General features: G+C 44.1%; 1 protein-coding gene across 1 annotated transcript in view; it reads left to right on the top strand.

Annotated features, from left to right (window-relative positions):
* The first annotated feature begins 2,965 nt into the window (after positions 1 to 2,965).
* Positions 2,966 to 14,187, top strand: part of AGBL1 (AGBL carboxypeptidase 1) — a 246,550-nt gene continuing 235,328 nt past the window's right edge. Inside the window, exons 1-4 of the mRNA XM_058033641.1 lie at positions 2,966 to 3,104; positions 5,012 to 5,158; positions 5,721 to 5,852; positions 8,171 to 8,264. Of these exons, the coding sequence (XP_057889624.1) occupies positions 2,966 to 3,104; positions 5,012 to 5,158; positions 5,721 to 5,852; positions 8,171 to 8,264 (512 nt within the window). The remainder of the gene's footprint in view (positions 3,105 to 5,011; positions 5,159 to 5,720; positions 5,853 to 8,170; positions 8,265 to 14,187) is intronic.

Raw genomic sequence — 14,187 nt, 5'->3', positions numbered from 1 at the left:
TCATCTAGCAAGACAATAGCAGCTTTAGGGTGTTTTTTTCTGTGTTGTCTTGCTATTATAAATGGGAGCTGTGCTCTTCTGCAGAAGTCTCTGTTATTCAGTGTTATTTGCCACTAAAGTTAGTAGGAAATTGTAATGGGACTGGGGTTTTATCCATTGTTTCAGCCAACACATGAATCATCCAACTCCTTCAGTGGTGTGCAGCAGGAAGGGGAGCAATGAGGCACCAACACAGAATTTCAGTGTTAAAACATCAAGAGTAAACACTCCGGTAAAATATTTGGCAATATCACCCAGCTTTAATTTTCACGTTTTAAAGGTTGATCTTTCACGTTCCCTCAAGTTCTTTGTTTGCCTGAGTCCCTGGATAAAGTGCATGGAAAGTCAGAGGATATCTTATGTCATCACTATTTGTGTTAATGGCTTAGGAACCCACAATCCAATCAGTTAAAATAAACAACCCAGTGTAATAGGAGCATAAATCAATGAAGACTTCATTACTGAAACCTTAATGTGTAATCCATCCACCTACAGAGGAAAGGGATACTGAGAGGCAGCAAGACAAAACCAGAGGACAGTCTGATTTAGGCAACCCTGGTATTTAAAAAGGTGTTGAGAACAGTAAGTCTTCCTGGAGTCAGTAAATTTGATGGATACTCATCACTCCTGACAGCCTGCCCCTGGCTATTAAGTCCCCATGCTAAAAATGCCAAGAAACTCTTGGGAGGAGAGCTCTGAATGTTCTGTGTTTAGTCTGGGAGACTTGAGCCAGCTCAAATGAACAAAGACATGAATTAGGAAGATTAACACAGGACTAAAATGGTATATTTTACCGAAGAGTAATGCTGCTCAGAACTGCTCTGACCCTGCTTGAGCCAGTGGCACAAATCTGGACTCCTCTAAGGTGAGGGTGGCAATACTTGGTGAAAAATGAGTTACTGGATTTCATTAAAGCCACATCTTCTGTTTGTCTTGGCTCTGAAAGGAGCAGCAATCCCATCACACTGAGCCTTTTGATTTCAACAGGGATCATAAAAGGGCTGAACTTTCATGTTCAGTGCTGAGATCTCTGCTTGTTGGGTTAACAACAAAGAGAAACAGCAGGCTCTCCCTCTGGGCATGGGCCAGCTCTGATGGGATGAGACAGGCACTTTGCCTGTGGATTTCAGCTAACAGCAAAAGCAAGTTGAGCCTTGGGAAAGCCATCAGTGCTCACAGACCCTCTCCAGTGAGTCCCCATTTCAGAAGCGATTCTCCAATCTCATCCTCATCTGACTCCTCTTTCTTTCCTTCCTTCCCCTTCCCTGATACCTCATCTTGCTCTTTTCTCTCATTCCCCTGCTGATACTTCTTGTCCCTGTGGCTCACTTGGAATGTATATTGAGCAGGGAATGGTTGGTAGCTCTGCTAACTGACCAAAACGAGTATGATGGGAAACCTAATTTTTCAGAGATTTGGAGTTTGTTTTTGTTAATAATTATGACCAAAAAAAAAGAAATCTAGGAACACACTCCCAGGTTTAGAATACAGAAGCTAGGAAACATTGGCATTAATGTAGTTATTCCATGCAGAAAAAGGCATGTACAGTTTGCCAGTACAGAAGGAGATTTGGTTGCAGGGAGCTGCCAAGCATCCTACAGGATTTCTGTGATGGGTGGAAATCTGTTTCTGCAGGCTGGCAGTCACCTGCTCTGGCTGCAGACTGATCACTTTCCTGCTTCATCCCAGGTCTCACCCAGGGCACACCCTCCCCAGATGTAACTAAGGGAGAGATATGGACTGCAGTTCCCTAATTAGCTAAATAATCCTCAGCACCCTGTCAGCCTGTGCTGTGACTTTTTCAGGGATCCATTGGGAAAAAAGGATCCATTTGTATTAACAGTCATTATGACAGATCTGAATTAGACTTTCCCTAATATTCTTTCTGGAGTTACCTTTTGATAGGTGTTACTTTTCAACTCCTTGTCTTAAATATACAGTTGCATAATGTTAAATATATCAGAGAATGGTTGAATCAATTTGGCTGGTAAAATGATCACATATACCTTGAATAAATACCAGGTTAGTTTAAGTTACAAGGTAGGTTAAGTTTCTGAAGCAGTTCAACATTCAGAAATATAGGAGCCATATATTTGTGAGTTTTTATCTTATTGCCATCATCTAATTGAAAATAAAGTGATTCCATTATAGTTTGTGTGATCCTAAGGTTCTTTGGGATCAAGGCTATTCAAATGCAAGTTTTGTATTATATTAGAAATTTGTGTGGTGTTGTATCTGTTCAGAAATAAAGACATCCAAATCTTAACCCAAGTCCCTCTAATTGGAATACAGACCAATGATTAATTCTTGAATCAGAGAAGTGAAATCTGTTTGGAGCAGGATTAAAGAAGAGGTCTAGTGTATCACACAGATGGATGGTAGATATCATGTGTTTCCTTCTCCTCAAGTGTATTATATCTTATTTCCTCTAAAGCAAAATTTAAAGTGACTCTAAAGCAGAATGTGTCATGTCAAAGTGTGGTGGTAATTTGGTCTTAAAATTAAATTATATTAGTTTAAAAATAACCTTAGGAATTTTTCTTCTCAAATTCAAGGCTTCCACGTTGTTGTGGCTGCAAAGACAGGGGGATTTTCTTGTAGATGGGATTAATATAATTTAAATATATTGTTCTTCAACACCAGTAATCAGAGATGCTGTCATGGAAAAGCACCTCACATTTAGCATTTCTGTGTGATACAGAATTTCCTCAACTTTGAGGTAGCCAAATCAAATCAAAAAAGAGAGCTTTAGTTTAGAATTTAGACGTCAGTTCTACAGAAATTCTACTGTGTATTAATACTGTGTAGTATGATATGTTAAAGGCTTTTAAAATGTGTCATCAATATGTTTCCACATATTCACTGTCCAGATGAGACAGAAGTGCTCAGTATCCAAACCAGGATCTCAGTGCCCCTGCACTGCATGATGCACTGCAGCCCTGTGCAGCACAAAGTGTCCTGCTCTGAACTGATCTGTAAATTTGGTGTGTTTCCATTCCAGAGCTCCTGTGACAAGGATGTCATCCTGAACATTCTCAGTGTCCTTACTGACTTGCTGTCTTTGGGTAAGGAAGCAAAGATTTGGGGCTGTGGGCTAGGACAGAAAGGGGGTCCAAAAGTAAATCAGGGGATTCATACTTACATTTAAACTTGATCAGGTGTTTGCAAGGTGAAAAAAATGTAAATTGTATGTATAGATCAGCAGTCCTTACTCCAGTGTTTGGAAAACTGAACTTATTCAATGTGTTAAAGAAAAGAAAAAGAGACTCAGAGATAAGTTTCAATTTTTTCTTTTTAGTTTCGAAGATGATAATGGATTGCAAAGTATTTCATAATCCCTGGCAGTCAACCCCTGGAAATGTTCACCAGTGCCATTGGAGAGAGGACTGTGAGACAGGGAAAGGAACCTGACTTTTTAGAGCCCAGGGACCCTCTAAAGCAGAGGGCTCAGCCTCTCTCCAAAAGGCACTTCTGCCTTGGGGCTGCAGGGAATGGATGTCACTTTATGTGCTCAAAGCTGCAAGAAAAAATTATTGCCAAAAGAACTAAAAAAACCAGTCAAGTTCCTTTTTCTTTCTGCTCCACCACAAAAATATAACCTACTAAACAATTCCCAACCCAGCTAAGCTGCCAGGCTGTGGGGGCTGCATTGGTGAGTGCTGGATCCTCCTGGAAGCCCCACCAGAGACATCACCTGTCCACCTGGGCCTCTCTTTTGGAGCCCTGTTCCTCAGCTGGGTGCAAGGATGGCCTCCATGGGGAACAGGGGATCCTGCTCTCTCCGAGGAACTGAAGGAGCAGCATCCCCCAGCCACAGAGCTGGATCAATGTTTGTTAACACAGTAAGGCTCCCAGGGTTAGAGCGTGGTTCCTTTGGAGACCCACATTTATTTGAAAGCTGTCCCCAAGGCTTCCCTAGGATTCCTTTTAATTTGGCAGAAGCCCAGTGCAGCTTTAGTTCTTTCCTTGTTTAATTTCCAGTACCTAAGAAAAGATCACTGAGCCTTTTGCTGCTTTGAAACCTGTCGGTGTCTAGGCTCATTCCTCCCTGCCACATTTCAGTGCACACTGAAAAACTTCTGCAGCACGTGGGTTTGGGAAGACAAGGACTGTTGTGGTAACAGCTTGTCGCTCTTGTGCTGAGACTGAGGCAGGATTGTAGAAAAGGGAAAGAAGGCTTTATTCAAAAGAACCACGCAGTTTTAAAGAATGGTACAATAGATTCTATTCTATTGGCTAACTAACAAAAACATCTTCCTCACACACTGTCCTTGAGAGGAACAGAAAAATGAAGTAAAAAAACACCACCTGCAAATTGTTTGTACTCAATGAGTTATAACATCCTTACAACTCCCTAAAATTTCTCACAGGCCGCTTGCTGTTCTTCTCTCTCTGTCCCACGGCATCCACAATAGGTAGCAGAGCACAGAGGTGTACCATGTAGCTCCATCCATGGAACTGCAGAGCACACAGCTCCATCCATGTCCCCAGGCTGGGGACACCAGGGATTCACGGCCAGTTCTCCAAACGCTCATGGCACTCAAATATTGCCTGAAGGCCACAGAAGCTCCACGTGCTCCTTGCAGACGGAGGCCTTGTGACAGCTGTTGTGGGGGGATGTAGTATGGGCAAATGAAGGTGGTACAGAATGTAATCTTATCCCCTAAAGAGTTGCAGCTGAACCAATTATCAAAGATTAGGAGCAGGCCTGATGTTAATAGGCCACACCTGTACCAAATAAGAACGGTGTTATAAAAGAGTGGATTGGTGGGAACTGGAGTTAGATGACTATTGCAAGGACCAGGAAGAGTCAGTACTTAGAGGAGCTGCCTACGAGAAACATCAAGGAGGTATGAAACTCTGGTGATATGGAATCCTTGCACTATAATGGTACTAGAACTCTTGATAAATGAGACAACAAGCTGTGGCTCAGGGAAGGAATGCTCTGAGTTGTCTCTGCTCTCTTCCCCAGGCACTGGACGGAGGATTCACTACGTGGTCAGCAAAGGGGGCAGTGAGGCTCTGCTGCAGGCCCTGGCCACAGCTGCCCAGACAGAACCACCCGACCATGGCACCCTCCTGCCCCTGCTGCGCCTGCTGGCCAGGGTGGGCCAACGAGGTACTGCTGGGGGGCTTCTGCAGGGGGTCAGAAAGGAGGTACTGAGGGTGCTGGGGGGCTTCTGGAGGGGAGTCAAATATCAGGATCATCTCATTGTAGCCTTCCAGCAGCTCGAGGAGGCAGATATTGTAGTAGGGCCTGTTGGTAGGACAAGGAGTGATGGTTTTAAAGTGAAAGAGGATAGGTTTAGGTAAGAGGTAAGGAAGAAATGTTTCATGATAAGGATGGTGAGGCACTGGCATGGGTTGCCCAGAGAGGTGGTGGATGTTCCATCCCTGGAAACATTCAGGGTCAGGTTGGACAGGGCTCTGAGCAACCTTCTCTAGGTGGCCTTTAAAGATCTTTTTCAATCCAGACTATTCTATGTTTCATATATGGTGCCTCAAAGTGAAACCCATGTTTTTCCATTTTCAGTGAGATTATTATTGATTTAACTCATTGATACATTTGAATGCCTTTCTTATTAGATTTTGAGTTAGAAGGCTTAATAAACACATGTTTAGCAGTACAGCTGCAATGACCTGGCCTTTGCAGTGATTTAATTCTCATTTTCTTTTCACAGATAGGAAGTTTGGGCTTAAAGTGCAGAAGGCAGAAGCCACTGATATAATACTGAGCTTGACAAGAAGACACCTGAGCCACCACCTGCACCTCACCCACTGCCTCTGGGTCCTGAGGGTTTGTGCTTCTAATGGTGAGTGCCAGGATTTTCCTCTTTTCTTCTGTGTGACAGCCACCAGGGTTCTTTGCTACTCATTTCAATGCAAAGAAACATTATTCCTGGTAGGGTTAGTGCCTGCATGCACCATTAATATATATGAAAACACAAAAGCCAGAACAACCTTAGAAAAAGGTGTTCCTCAAGGGGCCTATGCAGCCTTTACAGTGCATTTCATCTGTGAGCTATGGAAATAAAAGTGCTGTAGTGAAAAATATTCATGGCAAAGATCTCCTATTCTTGAATATAGGCAGTCAATTCTTTTGCTCTGAGACTTGTACCTGAAGTCTCTATACAGTTGCCATTACCATAACAGCCAAATGTCTCACTATTGTTGATTGTATTGGTCCTTAGAGCAGCTCCACGAGGGTGAGAGAAATCTGTTACTTATTCAAGGTCCCCCAGGAAGCAGATATTAGATCCTCATCTTCTGGGTAGTATCCCCTCAGACGTTCCCTCTCCCAGCTTTTCTTGCTTGACAATGCCCTCATGTTAAATGATTCAAGCAGGGGGATTTCCAATATTCTCTCTCGGGATCATTACAGATTCATACAGGCTATAAAGCACTGAGCTCGTCAGCACAAATTTCCCTTTGCTCACTCTAACCCTTTCCTCTCCTTCCCTATGTCCCTCACCCAGCAGATAATTCTTGATGGCCATCCTGTCTGCAGTCTGCATCCTGAGATTTAGCTCTCCTGGCAGCCAGCCCTGCAGGTCCCCTCTGCCTGGACAGGAGCTGGCTTCATGCTTTGGGCTTCCTCAGGCAAGCAGCCAAGCCTCAACACTCAACCCCTCTCCCCGTGATAAGCAGTGTTTGAAAGTCTCTGAGTGTGGCTGAAAATGCAGCCAAAGCCAGAAGATGAAATGTGCCTTTATTTGGGTTTCACAGCTGTGCAGTGACCCTGTGCCGCCTCTCACTCAAAATTATGATTTGCCTCCTTCCCTGCTCCCTGCTTCAGTGCACCTGCACTCAGCTCAGCTGCTGTTTCTGCAGAGGTTTTAGGATGCCCACTGCAGCCTGCCCTCCTTTCTGTTAGTGTCAGGGCCCAGAACCCCAGCTCTGCACCTTTGCTGGAGCATCTCTGTTACTCTCCAGTATCTCCAGCACTCTCCATTAACAAATTTGAATTTGTGGCTTCTGTGGCCCAGCTGGGAAGCCTCAGGGGAGGTTAGGTGAAAATCTGTATGGGTGTGATATTAAACCAGAGGATTACATGATCCCAGCCTTAAAAATTATGGAGTGGAACTTAAGGGAAGCCAGAACCATACAAAACTCTTGAGAGTGCTTAGGTATGAAAACAGTGAAGATGAATCCTTGCCTCACCTCATGCCCCGCTATGGGCTGCTCACTCCACTGCCACCAGATGTTTGTGGCTGCTCTGGAGCAGATGAGTTTGAGCAGCCTTGTCCACCACCCTGGCTCTAATGAATCGCCAGCCAGTGTGAGTGTAGCTGGCAGGCCTGGGAGGCTTTCCATCACAGGACAGCTTGGCAGGGACACCATAGGACAGCAGGGGATGATGAGCCCTCTGGCAGCTCTCTGATGACCACTGGGAGATATCTACAAAACAGCCAAAACCCAGCGGTGGGCAGGCAGCCAGGGCTCCTTCTGGCTGCTGTTGATTACTGATCCTTTCACCTTGGTCACATCCATTTAATATTGCAGGGCTGGATTTCTTCCTTCATTACACAGAGATATCCTGTCTCATAGTGGGGAGGTCTGGCTAAACACCTAGGCTATGCATTAGGTATTGAAACTGAAGGAAAAAACCTATCTAAAAAAGTTACTAGCCTGTTAAAAAGGATTAAAGGGAAAATTGGCCTAGATGAAATTAAACTGCATTCAGAAGCCTCCCAAACCCACTTCCACTCTGCTGAATAACAGCACAGAAAGCAAACCCTGCCCTTTAAGCCCCTATGAAATGAACTGTCCTCACTGAGTTGCATGTAGGAAATGTGGGATGAATTTGAGCTCTGTCACTTTTTTCTGGGAGAAGACCCTTTTTTAGTTATAATCTGTTTTCTGGAGAAGACAATGTCTACAGGAGAAGGGGCTTTGGGGAAGTTGAGAAAGAATTGCTGGACTGGTTTTGCACCTGATTTTAGCTCAGGTTGTGTCCACAGACAGCTTTGTGCTTCACTTCCAGTGTTTGTAAGGGGACCTGTAGAGTCCAGATGGGAGCCCAGAGATCTCATAGCCCCAGGGGCAGCTACTCTTCCCCACATCTCTTCTAAGCAGTGTTTGCCAGCTGCCTCCTTCAGAGCTGACTGCTTTTTTCCTTTTATTGCCATAGTTACCACAGGAACTATGCTGGGCATCAATGGAGCCATGGAGCTGCTTTTCAAAGTCATCACTCCCTACAGCAAGAGACACGTCAGGACGGTCAGGTAGGCAGTAGCCCCAAGGGAACTCATCTTTCCAGGCCAGCAAGAAATAAAATTCTGGTTCCAGTTGAAGAGGCAAAGAAATCAGAAGTGTATGCAGTTTCCACTCACTTTAAACCTGCAGGGTTTTTTAAGAGGCAGAAATAGTTCCCTGAAGGACACGTTAATGCTGTGATTCATCATATGATTCATGCTGGTGGCCCTTTATTTGTAGTGTGCCCTAGACAGCGATGGCAGTTTGATTGCAAGGTACCCTCCTTCATTTCCCAGACACAACTGGCTTTGGAGAAGCATGTGCTGGCAGCAGACAAGCCTCTCCTGCCTCCCACTCAGCCAGAACTGCCTGCCACCATCAGCCTGGGGGGAGATGGAGTGCAATGGAGGCAGTGCTGCCTCATCCTCCATTTGCAGAGGGTCATGACCTGGTCATCATGATATTTTTGAAGTATGACAGTTCCTACTAGTATTAATTTGTATCTGCTTTCAAGCCATCCCACATATTTCAAGTAGTTCTTTTATGAAGACATCAAGTCCATTTTGTATCTTCATCTCAGTGCTGAATGTTAGTCCCCAAGCTGTCTGTCCTGACCACTTCCTCAGATGCCTTTCAAGGCAAACTTTGAGAGCAAAACACATATCTCTGGCTTGCTCTTTAAAAGCAGGAGGAAGAATTTGCTGCTGTGAGCTGTGCCCACACGATCCCATTTGCCTAAGCCACGCAGAACCTGCCAGTTCTGCTGGGACATGCAATGGCTTGTGGGGCACAGTCCCTACTTGCTCAGGCACGTGTCTGCAAGGACAGGGCAGCATTCAGCCAGTTCTGGCTTCTGCATGGACCTGACATGGGTGAGGTCTGTGGCAGCTTCAGGTAGAGCACGAGGTGGGAAGGATGGACAGACACAGCACAACAGTTTGCTTAGCTGTGATTGAAATGGGGGCCAGTCACCCTGAATGTGTTAAATAATGTCCATCCTGCTGATACCATCAAAGACTGATACCAGTTCTCTCAATATCGTGACTTACACAATAACTGGGAAGGAATTTGAATTAATTTCCACCAGCCACCAGTGCTGAAGCTGCACATCAACACACAGCACTGTTGTTTGCTAAGTGCACCTTTCTTCTCGTTCCTCTGCCTACATGTCTGGAGATACACAACTTTTTGGACAGTTGGCTTTTCTAAATAAGATACTGAGGGGGCCCAGCTGATGCACAACTTCCTGCAGCTGCCTTGTTGGTGGGAGCCAACTCACTTTTGCCTGTGCTTTTGGATTTCTAGCACAGTGCCAAGTACCTGGAACTGCTTCACAGCTTCAGGTCTCTCTTAGACAAAGTACCTGAGATTCCTCTACATGGGGATACCAGGATGTTTCTTACACAGATGTTTGGATACTACCCAATCCAAAGACTATTACCACTAAGATATTACCCCTAGGATATCTGAGCATCCTTCAACATTCCCAACAGGCCTCATGTAATAGCTTTAAGATTTAGGCAGCCTGTGGACATGTTCTGTGTATGACAGGGGTGTCCAGAATGAGTTAGACACTGGGCTTGGCTTCTGAGGCAACCAAAAGTGATTGATGGGTCCAAGTCCATGCTTAACTAAACAAATTCCACTCAGTTCCCTGTTTTCCTTCCTGTGGAAGTGTTGGCTGTGATTAGACAGTTTATGTGATAGGCCAGGATCTGTTTGTGATGGGATTTGGGCCTGTATCAGTTTTTTGTTGAGCAATGGGACTGGCTGACTAAAGGCTTTTAAAATGAATTTTGTGCAGAAGTGCTTTATTTTCCATTGACTGTTTCCCATAGAGGAAGTGGAAACCTTGGTATCTGTCACACCTTTCTAGCCTGGCTTCTTGCTGAGATACTTTTGGAGATGCAGGGAGTGTTGCTGTAAATGTAGTCTGTAAAGTGCTCTAAAACACTCACTTTTAAGGGAAACAATCAGATAAACATGCTGCTTTTGATTTAAATGATTCCACATTGTCAATATGAAATATTTAGCTTTAACTTCCTTTTGTTCTGGTGTACAAGGATTCTTTTGAATTCTTCTGTGGACATTTTTTTTCCATTTGGAACACAAACACCAGAGAAGCAAATTCAAAATTGCCGTCAGTAAATCCCATTTTACAGCTAATAAGCCTTTTTTACTATTACTGAAAATCTTTAATTTATTTTTCATTTGGAAAAAGGTGTCTTGTGCATTAATTTTTGTCTACCTGAGCTTTCTCACTGCTAGCTCAGTTTCCTAATTTTATTTTTATTTCCTAAAATATTAGTGCTCTTCTTAAAACATATTTTTCATGAGTGTGCAAACAGTGCATACAATCTTTTCACATGAAAAGATGATTTGGCTCCCACCTGCTCTTGGTGTAATGAACAAGAACCATGAATCAGCTGAAGCCTGGTGGCCACTCAGCTGGCCTGCCCAGGGCTCAGAGCTGAGCCTTTTGTTTCATAACTAGGGGCAGCTGAGAAGCTCAGTGGCACAGTGGAGACAGCCTGTTTCACATCAGAAGAACCACACAAGCCTGTTCTGTGTTAAAACACAATTGCAACCCATTAAAAGGCACTAGTTTCTCATTAGTCAGTTGAGGCTCTGTTTGTTTGCAGTTCACTTGGAAGTGCTGCTTTCATTGTGGAAAGTGGCTTTAGGAGATATTTTTGGCAAGAATTTAGGTCTTGAGGCCAGAAGAACAGACTGTAGAGTGGGTTACAGATCTTCTCTCCCAGCATTAGCAAATGCCTGGAATAGCTGCAGTCTGAAAGCCCATCTGAAAACATCTTTGCAGCTCATCAGAAAATGGAGGTAGGTACATGTGGACAAAATGTCCTTCCATGATTTGACTTGCTCTAGCTAAAGCTCTGTGATGTGAGGAGCTCATGGATGAGTTTTCTGAGCTGGGAGAAAGGATAAAATGTTCTTTGTCTAGCTCAGCATGTGCTCCCATCTGTCTGACCCTGGTCCAGCTCTTCCCAAAGTGGCTGTGGCTATGCTGAAATTGGGACTGTGGTATTTTGGTGTGGCTCTTGGTCACAAAAGCATCTGTTTCTTTTTGCCTGTAAGTTGTAGAGAGCACCAACCTCCAGCCTACTGACAGAGGAAAACTCCAATGTTGTCTCAGCAATCCTTTGCCCCTCGCTTTGTATTTGCTCTTGATACCTTCTCTCCACCTCATAACTATGTGCCACCATGGCTTGCCTTTTTGCTGTGAAGGAACAGCCGGCAACTGTGGGAGCTGAGATTAGCCTGGCTCTCTGATCAGCTGCCAGGAATGCAGCACTGAAAATGCACCACTGCTCTGGTGGGTGCACCCGCCTTCCCCTGCCCTGGGCAGCAGCAGGGCCAAGGTCACTTTAAGAATCTGCCCTGGAGAGTGCCCTATAGTGAGAGCTATTTATTTAGCCCGCTAAGATGTGGAAACAAGATCCATAGTTCTATTTATTTTACCCAGTGGCAAAGCTCTGGGGTATTTAGAAATAGTCTCCCCATGCTCCAATTGACCTTCTCTGGGTACGTGCCAAGTAGCTCTGATTCCCCTGAGACTGTGACTCATGGGCTTTATTGGCTTTAGTTAGGCATTTGAGGTCTTCAGCTTGCTGGTGCCATGGCTGTGGATCTCTCCAGAACTATCCATAACTGAGGTAAAAGGTACATGTAAAAACATGGAACTCTGTTTTGTTGAGGTCTCTTGAGTTAACCACTGTGAAATCCAAGCCTTAAGGCTGTCTTTCCCATCTCTCATGATGCTGTGCTGCAGAGAAGGCTTTCTGATACCTTTTACAGGGACTGTTTAAAATAAAGCCAGATGATGTTCTGCTTTTCTCAGCTCTGTTTGTGTCAGTAGCTGGGATATCTGATAGGAGTCTGTGTGGGATGCTCAAATCTTCACTCCATCAACACCTTCTGTAATGTAGCATCTCTGATGCCTCACACAGTGCAATGATCACTGCTCTTTTCACCTTCCATCCTTATTATTCCCTTTATGTTCCACAGCTTCCACCCTGCTCCTACTTTCCAGTGTCCCTTTCAACACTGTTGCTTGTTTTCCCGTATTGTTCTCTGTTTGGATGTCTTGTGGGATGTGACAGTGGGAGATGTTTGCTCTCTGGCCAGCCAGGAGCTGCTCCCTTCTGCATGAATCTGTCCAGGTTGTCAGGTATCCTCACCAGTGCTTTGGAGGCCATGAGTTATCTGTGGCTTCATGTTGTGCAGGCTCTTCTAAGACTCCTCACGTTGAAAATAGAGTATCAAAGAGGCTGAAACCAAAACCCTCAGAGTTCATTCTCCTTTCAGAAGAGGAAGACCTGTGTCATTTAGAAAATGGCAAATGGTGGGGTGACTGGTGCATTGGTCGTTCCCTCCATTATGTTTTCCTTTTCTGCTGTTAAAAGGCTGGTGCACAGTTTTATTGAAGCAATTTGGATAGTCTGTTAAAATGTCTTTGTTTTTCAAACCTCTATGAGTACATCTATTTATCATACTGTGCAGAGCTGGCTCATGCTAAGTGTTCGCATAAACCTCGTATGAAAGATTACAACAAGAGTGAGTATTCATCAGAAATAAAAACTCTTTCTCTGGGTATTCAGAGTACTTGGCTTTCTACATTGGGCTATTCCAGTAAAGTTTGACTACTTAATTAAAAGTGGAAAGTGAATAAAAAGGGTCTGGGAATGGTGCCAAATTAATTCACTAGAAAATGTGATATGCAGAAATTATCTGCCTTTGCTCATGTCCAGCATTACCCACTTCTGACATTTGATCACAATTCTTCTCATGTTTGGTGCTTATTGGATAGTTCCAGAGCCTCAAATGCTTGCTGATAATCTCCCTTTTCATTAAAGGGAGGAAATCCTCCCATGTAACTCTATTTCACCTGAGGTGGATATCTGGATTCCTCACATATTGAAGGGAAAAAGAAGCAAGTTCTCTTCACCTGTGGCAAATATTTGCCTCTAGAAACTTGGGGTCTTGCAAATGTTTATTTCTCTCTGTGCAGTGGAAGATGAGTCTGCAGTGGGCAACCTGGAAGTGGCATAATGGAAGTGGCATAAAGCTGGGTCAGGTAGGAGTTGTTGAAAGAGATTTGTCAAGTGGAGTCAGAGCCGTCTGGTGTCAGGGCTCAAAACCCAGGAGGAGTGAGAATACCACAGGTGTCTTTTCTTTGCTGATAAGTGCTCAGGGGTGATTTGAGATGGGGAGGGATGAGCTTGAAACATGCAGCAATATTGATGGCACTGTTGCCATGGCCGTGAAGTGATTCCTGTATCACATATTTCTCTCGTAGTGGGAGCTGAGGAGATTTTTACTGGCTATAGGAAGCAGAGCTCATGCAAGTGAAAAGAGAAATGCCGAGGTGATCAAAGAGCACGTGTAAAGCTTAAAGCTATATTTAATATATTTAATCAGATATTATGTCAGATTGACCAAGGAGAATATGAAGACCCTGGAAATGCTGAAGATATGAGGCTGTACATTACATAACTTCAAATTAGGCTTTGCTGATAGGGTTATATATATATATATGCATTACTCTGCTGTTTAGACAAAAAGAGGAGATGTATTCAGGTCATCCCCAGTACTGGACTTGCCTCTTGTGCTCACAATGATGGACAGGCATATGGAAGAGATACAACTGCAAATGTGCCCTAGACCCCAATGCAGGCAGTTTAATTTCTTTTTCCCTATCCTTAATCCTGGATATTGTCTTGCTGGTAGGACCACCATAAACATTTACTGCAATTCCATCTCCTGGGTTGGTCTAAACTTCCAGCTGCTCTCTTCTTGAACAGAATATGTGCTATATCTGGCCACTGAAGACTGTATTTTGAGAAAGAGCAGAAACTCAAGGCACTTGAGTTTCACAAACTTGGTGATTAGTTCAGGTTCTCAGGTTCTTCTTCAACCTGATAGAGAAGCTGT

Source organism: Melospiza georgiana, chromosome 13, assembly GCF_028018845.1.
Source record: "Melospiza georgiana isolate bMelGeo1 chromosome 13, bMelGeo1.pri, whole genome shotgun sequence".
NCBI classification, from domain to species: domain Eukaryota; kingdom Metazoa; phylum Chordata; class Aves; order Passeriformes; family Passerellidae; genus Melospiza; species Melospiza georgiana.
The sequence above is the reverse complement of the archived record's forward strand: the minus strand, read 5'-3'. Positions and strand labels throughout refer to the sequence as shown.